Source organism: Geotrypetes seraphini, chromosome 11 (genome assembly GCF_902459505.1).
Source record: "Geotrypetes seraphini chromosome 11, aGeoSer1.1, whole genome shotgun sequence".
Taxonomy (NCBI): domain Eukaryota; kingdom Metazoa; phylum Chordata; class Amphibia; order Gymnophiona; family Dermophiidae; genus Geotrypetes; species Geotrypetes seraphini.
The window spans coordinates 65,819,709-65,826,800 of record NC_047094.1 but is presented as its reverse complement, the minus strand read 5'-3'; the positions used below and the strand labels follow the sequence as shown (position 1 = coordinate 65,826,800).

The window sequence follows — 7,092 nt, the reverse complement described above, 5'->3', positions numbered from 1 at the left end:
TACCAATAATGAAAAATATTATTCAGCCACAAACAAATAATGGACATTGAGTTTTAACATAACAAATAATAAAAGAAGCAATGTGAAATCAGAGATCAAGTGTTTTATTTAAGTAGGATTTAGCACAGTAGATCCCCGGATTATTCTATTTGAATTTAAATCACTATTCAGCTGGATATGAATAATGTATTTGGGGCACTATTTGGGAGGTACAGCCCTAATACTGATCATGGATATCTTGCAAACCTGACTAGTTGGATGTGCCCATTGATCTACATACAGCTGCTAGATGGATAAATAGGAAGATAGAAATAATCTCAGAGCAAGCAGTATTAGGCTGTACCACAGGGCTCCCTGTCTGTTTGTACTGTGTCGAAACCGAGCAGTACCACGCGTTTGTCACTGTGAGTGGGTCCCGATTTCTGTAGTACCACGCTGTGCCACTGGGGGCGCCGCTGCCTGTGCCCGCTGCTCTTCCTGTTTGGCGGAGGCAGGCGGAGGTGAGGCGCGCTCACGTACGGTGTGTGTGCGACCGTACGGAGCAGCAGCGGCCGCCATGGGGGCAGCGCCGCGCGGCCTTTGTTATTGCGAGAGTCTGCGGCCTCCCCCCTCCGGCTGAGCTGCATGGGTCAGGCCGGCGAGGCGCGCGCTGAGAGATCCGAACGAGGTGAGAAGGCCGAGAACCGGGGAAGCCCGGGACGGAGCTGCTGAGGCCGTGGGCCGGCTGAGATCCGGAAGAGGGAGGCCCGGGACCCGCCACTGGCTGCCGGGCTGGGGCTGCGGACTGACGACTGACCCCGGGGCTCCAGGGTCGCCTCTGACAGTCCCCGGTCGCCCGTCTTTGAGGCTTTTTTTACGCGGGGAGCTGAGTGAGGGGACGGTAGTGCCGGCCACGGGATGCTCGCAGGGGAGGCAGCCACTACTGGGGACGAGGTGGTGGGGGCGAGATCTCGGTGTCAGGTATGGAAGGCCTTAGGGAGATGTTTGGTGTCAGGTGGGGGATGTTCTGGAAGGAGGAAGCGTGGGTCCGGATGGAGGGGGGGGGGTCCTGGGTGCGCGAGATGATTGACAGCACTGCGGGCATTATTTCGAGCAGCCATACTCTTGCACGGACTGGTTTGACTGGGTTTTTGAGCAGGTTATGCAGACACTACTTTTAGGAATATTTGAGCCTGCGTGATTATTCTTTGAAGTATTTTGAAATAGTGGCAACACTCCAGTCAGTGTATTGTGTTAGAAGCATGCAGAATTCAGTGTGTACTCTGCGAAAGTAACTTGGCAAGGATATTTTATTTGTCAGTTTCATTCCGGTTTACGAAAGTGTATTAGGTCTACCGAGGTGATGAACTTTCAAGGGAATGGAGCAAACATATTGAGGAACTTATTTGCGCAGCTGATTAAATATTCCCTTGGATGAACACGTTCAATAGCTTTCCAAAGGATTTTAGAATAGAGCCAATGTCACTTTTTCTATGTTGTGTATTATAAAGTTGCTAATTTGACCTTGAATATGTACCCTAGTAGGCTTTCGATTTATTGTTTAGCGGGTAAAACAGTAGCTGAATCTCACTGCTTGGAAACTGGATTCTGTCCTATAACCTAAATATCCCCTAGATTGTTCCTGTGGGAAAGCAGTTCTAGCCTCTAGTGCATTAAAAAAAAAATCCCTCTATTCTTGAAAGTATAAATATTCATGTAGAAGTTGAAAGTGATAGAACTAGAGGCTTTTCATGGATTTGTGCTGTGAAGCTTTAAGGATTTCACAGCAGCAGATCAGACAGACAAGCTCTGCTTAAATGTTTGAAAGTGTTACATTGCAGGTCTGCTAATAATTCTGTTTTTCCTAAGTGATAGTATGACTATGTCTAATTATATAAACAGGCTCACAAACTGTTTTTCCCTGAAAATACGTCTTAAAGTTAGCATTCATGATTGTTTTCAATATGTGAACCCAGTTCAGTATTGCAATACAGTATATAATTGTACAGGACTGCACAGGTGAAACATGTTGCTTCAGATTGCTTATATGATTTCATTTGTTTCCTGCCTTGTCAGCACATTCTTTGGTTATTATAAAGATCTTTACAGGCGCTGCACTGACTTTTCAAAATTAATCAGCACCATATAGTGAAAACAGAAAGTGAGCGTGAGGTTCTTTTATTTTTCTTCTGCTTGATTCCCTTAAGACAAGCTATGCATGTGTCCTAGTAAGGATCTCACTGTGAGGGAGGGAGGTGACAAGAGCTGTCTTGTAGCATATTGCTGGTGGAATGTAAGAAGAAATTTTGGGTGCTCATATTTCCTTATTTTCATACTTTTTTTTACTGTGCTAATTATTTTTAGCCATTGCAGCCACTTTGGCAAACCATAGATGCTTAATTCTTCCTTTGCATATTGCTGTGGATTGTAGACTGCTGCTCTGGAACCTGTTCATACTTTATGGACTAGATTCTGAAATGGCCCTGAAAAAATTAGTATTTTATGAATGGTGCGGATTCCAGCCCTACATGCTGTTCTATAAACACCATCTAACTTTAAACCAACTGAAACCTGGTGCAAATGTGTGTAAATTAGGGGCAGATCACCCGACTTCTGTAATACTGCGCGCATCTTTAGTGAATGCTCTCCCCATGGCCATTACACCTTTTCAGTTGCATGCTAAAAAATTTATCCGTACATCTTTACAGGATAGCACTTAGCAAGATGCACACGTAAATCCAAATTGGTGCCAGTTAATTGGCTTGTTACTCAGTTAGATTGTATATGCAATTTTGAGTGCCCTATATAGAATCTGAAATATAACTAAAGGTGCCTGCTTTTTTCTAGGTTCTTGGGATTTTAGCATGTATTCTCCTAAAGAAATGGATTTACATTTTCAAATTAAGAGGGGTTTAAAAAAAAAATTGAGCTAATCTGTGATTAGCTCTTGTTGGAAAGTGTGCAGCAGTTCATTCACCCAGTTGAACTGAGTTTTTGAATTGTTGGGAAAGTTCTTTTTGACCTGGCAGTTTTCAGCTCAGTTGGAACTGTGACTAAGATCTGGTGGCATGAGCTTTCATTTGCAACTACCTGGAGATTTTTCCTTTGAGTTAAGAAGGTATTTAAAACACTGTTATTTCAACCACAGGCATTGTCCAGGGGCCATGCACGTAGGCCACTTCCAGATGTTTATGTTGCTGAATGGCTGACTGACTGTATTCTCCCTCCCCCCAGACATTTAATACTGCTTCTGTAGCAACCCCAAACTAAGTTGGTCTAGAACAGGGGTTCTTAACCTGGGGTCCATGGAAGGGTTTCAGGGGGTCCATGAGGGTCAGATAAAAATTAACATATTCACTACACAGCCCAGGACTGTTGATTTTTCTTGCAAATAATGAGAGAGCAGATGTAGTAATAGTAATGGTAGTAGAAAACATAGTAGTAGATTTGTTTTAATTTGCACAATTTCATAATTATGAGTAGCCATTGCTTTTTGCATAAAAAGGAGTGGGTTTTTTTTTAGATTGTTTACTTTAAAGTTTTATAATACTTTGTGTATGTCATATATGTATGAAACAATCAAATCTCGATAAATAAAGTACACTTTATTCACTGCATGCGAAGTTGTGCTTATGTGAATATTTCTGAGAAGGGGGTCCGTAGCTTTTATCAGATTCTTAAAGGGGTCCGTGACTCAAAAAAGGTTAAGAATCACTGGTCTAGAGAGCAGAATTGAACTTGAGCCTTCTATTTGGCAATGCATAGTATTTGCACCGAGCCTGGGCCTTTGGGTGGAGAAGTAGACTAATGGAAGGAGAAGTAGTAGGCTGAGAATCAGGGGAAGCCCAATTCAAACCCCACTGCAGTTTTTTGTTGAGCAGATCATGAAACCCTCTGTTGTAGTGTCTTGTAAACTTTATGAACCGCGGCACACTAAACTGGCGGCTGTGGTTTGAGGGCATCCGGAAGTGCGCAGAGGGCTGCCAGTAGGGGTGTGTGTGCTAAAAAAGAAGAGGTGCGGAGAGGAGGAGAGATGCCAGGGAGAAGGAGAGGCATTGGCAGCAGCTGATAGCTTACAGGACATGCCTCTTGCCGCAAGAAGCACATCCTGTAGGCAGCCGGCACTGGCGCCTCTCCTTTTCCCCGGCGTCTCGAGGCACAACAGAAATCTCATGTGGCACACAGTTTCGATACACTGCTCTATTGCCTCAGGTACAAACTCTGACTCTGAGCCCTCCAGGGACAGAAAAATTCCTACTCTGCTTGAATGTACACTGCTTCAATAGCTTTCAGACTTGTGGTAGTATATAAGTAATATATAAAAAATACCCATATTTTTAAAAATAAATACCTTGGCTACTACTAGAAACAATAGGTTTTCTGAAGTCTAGGGTGGGCTGTTAATGGAGGCACCATTTCTGCCCCCCATGGTATCTGGCATTGTTCTCTTCCATTCTCTCCCCCTCCTCTGACTGGATCTCTCTTCTTACCTCTCCTCACGATTATGGTGTTTGACCAATGTGGGGCCTTGAGCATCTGCGCATGTTTAAAGCCCCACACCAGTCCAGCACTCGAACACGAGTAAAGGTTAAGAACATAAGCATTGCCCCTGCCGGGTCAGACCAGAGGTCCATCGTGCCTGGCAGTCTGCTCCCGCGGCGGCCCCACAGGTCCATGACCTGTAAGTGCTCCTAACCTACAACTTCCATACCCTGTTCGCCTAATGTCCAGTGAAGTAACCCTCTATCTGTACCCTGCTATTCCCTTTGCTTCCAGGAAGTCATCCAGTCCCTTTTTGAACCCCATTATTGTACTCTGTCCTATCACCTCTCCTGGAAGCGAGTTCCAGGTGTCCACCACCCGTTGAGTGAAGAAGAACTTCCTTGCATTCGTTTTATATCTGTCTCCTCTCAGTTTTTATGAATGACCTCTTGTTTTTGTTGTTCCCGCTAGTCTAAAGAATCTGTCCCTCTCAACCTTCTCTATGCCTTTCATGATTTTATAAGTCTCTATCATGTCCCCTCTTAGTCTCCGCTTTTCCAGGGTAAAGAGTCCCAGCTTGTCCAACCGTTCGGCATATGAAAGGTTCTCCATGCCCTTTATCATCCTTGTTGCTCTCCTCTGGACCCTCTCGAGTATTGCCATGTCCTTCTTAAGGTATGGCGACAAGTATTGGACGCAGTATTCCAGATGTGGACGCACCATTGCTCGATACAGTGGCAGGATGACTTCCTTTGTTAAGAAGAGAGATCTGGTGGTCATGGGGGGTGCAGGTTAGAGGAGAGTAATGCCAGTTATTATAAATTCGGGGGGGGGGGGGGGGGGCTATTATTGCACAAATCTAAATTGGCTTTTCAAAGAAAATTTTTAGGGTTTTTCAGTGCTGAAACGGGGGACGCGGTGAACCATTATTAGAGATGGGCTATTAGAAGCAACATGGTAAATATTATAAGTCCTGATTTTCATAAGTTTTTCCTCTAGTATTCATCAGTTTAAATTAGTACTGATTCCAGGCCTCTGATCCTACACATTTGTTATTGACCTCTCACATATACGCCACAGAATCATAACCTTTGGCTGTCAGATTGCCTGTCTAAGGACTTCTGCCCGTCATCACACTTTAATACTTGAGGCCAGGTATGAAACATATGTGGTTGCTTCCATATTCAACATTTTTGTTTTTAAAATGCCTTTGAATTGTTTGAAAGCAGAGTAGTTTTCATGTCTTATCGCTTGTTGCAATTACCTTGTGCAAGTTCTGTTGGCATTTGAAGTACTATAGACATGTAGAAAATATTCAGGCATAAAGAGTGCCCACTATAGATGATGGTTTACACAGGAGGATATGTGCTGTCAGAATGTAAGTGATGGGAGAAATGGGATCAGTGCCCTGCTCAAAAAAAAAAAAAGATAAGATTTCTGAAAAATTATGTTGTTGGACTCATGTGTGTAAATTAAATTGATTCCAGAATTTATTGGTGTGCTGCATTGGGCATATTCATCTATTTTTTCCCCCATGAAGACTATTAAGTTCTTGGTTTTGTCTTGAGATGCAATACCTCATACTTCTGTCTTCCTGATGGAACTATTTTTCTGTTTCTGCAGGAGGAACCGATTCTCTGTAGAAGGGCAGACCCTGCTATACTGATTGTGGGGCTGTGTCTGACTTCTTGTGTGAACAAACATTGCAGAGATGAATGTGCAGGGCTCAGGTTTCCCCTTAGACCTTGGGGGAAGTTTCACGGAAGATGCGCCAAGGCCTCCGGTCCCTGGTGAGGAAGGTGACCTTGTTTCTACTGATCAAAGGCCAACGTTTTACAGCTACTACTCTGGGAAAAGCGATGGAATTAAGAATGAACCGTCTACAGCCACTCCCAGAAGGTCAGACCTGGATCTGGGGTATGAGCCTGAGGGAAGTGCTTCCCCAACACCTCCCTATTTGAAGTGGGCAGAGTCACTGCACTCCTTGTTGGATGACCAGGATGGGATTAACCTGTTCAGGGCTTTCCTGAAGCAGGAGGAATGTGCTGATCTGTTAGACTTCTGGTTTGCTTGTAGTGGTTTCAGGAAATTGGAACCTTGTGATGCAAATGAGGAAAAGAGGCTCAAGCTGGCAAAAGCCATCTTCAAAAAGTATATCCTTGACAATAATGGGATTGTGTCCCGTCAAATTAAACCAGCCACTAAATGCTTCATAAGAGACTGTGTCATGAAACAGCAGATCGATCCGGTCATGTTTGACCAAGCCCAGACTGAAATCCAATCCATGATGGAGGAGAACACTTACCCTGTGTTCCTCAAGTCTGATATTTATTTGGAATATACAAGGACAGGTGGGGAAAGTCCTAAAGTCTCTAGTGATCAGAGCTCAAGTTCTGGGACAGGGAAGGGACTCTATTTGCCCACTGTCAACGAAGACGAGGAATGGAAGTGTGAGCAAGGTGTAGAGAAGGATCCAGAGTCTGCCTCATCCAACAAGCTGACACAGAAACTGCTTCTAGAAACAGCAAATCAGCGTGCTTCCAGCAACAGGCGGTATAGCGAGGGAAGGGAGTTCAGGTAAGGCTTTGCAACATTTTGACATCCAGCTATTGCCTTTGGTCAGTGCCAGAA

At 44.3% G+C, this 7,092-nt stretch overlaps 1 protein-coding gene across 3 annotated transcripts in view; it reads left to right on the top strand.

Moving 5' to 3' along the window:
• The first annotated feature begins 475 nt into the window (after window positions 1–475).
• The window catches only part of AXIN1 (axin 1), a 122,219-nt gene continuing 115,602 nt past the window's right edge, over window positions 476–7,092 (top strand). The window contains exons 1-2 of one of the 3 annotated variants that reach the window (XM_033914430.1): window positions 476–667; window positions 6,085–7,038. In XM_033914430.1, coding sequence (XP_033770321.1) covers window positions 6,173–7,038 — 866 coding nt within the window. In that variant the 5' untranslated portion in view covers window positions 476–667; window positions 6,085–6,172. Of the gene's footprint in view, window positions 668–888; window positions 961–6,084; window positions 7,039–7,092 lie in introns of those variants that run through there. The other 2 variants (XM_033914431.1, XM_033914429.1) reach the window with 2 other exon arrangements.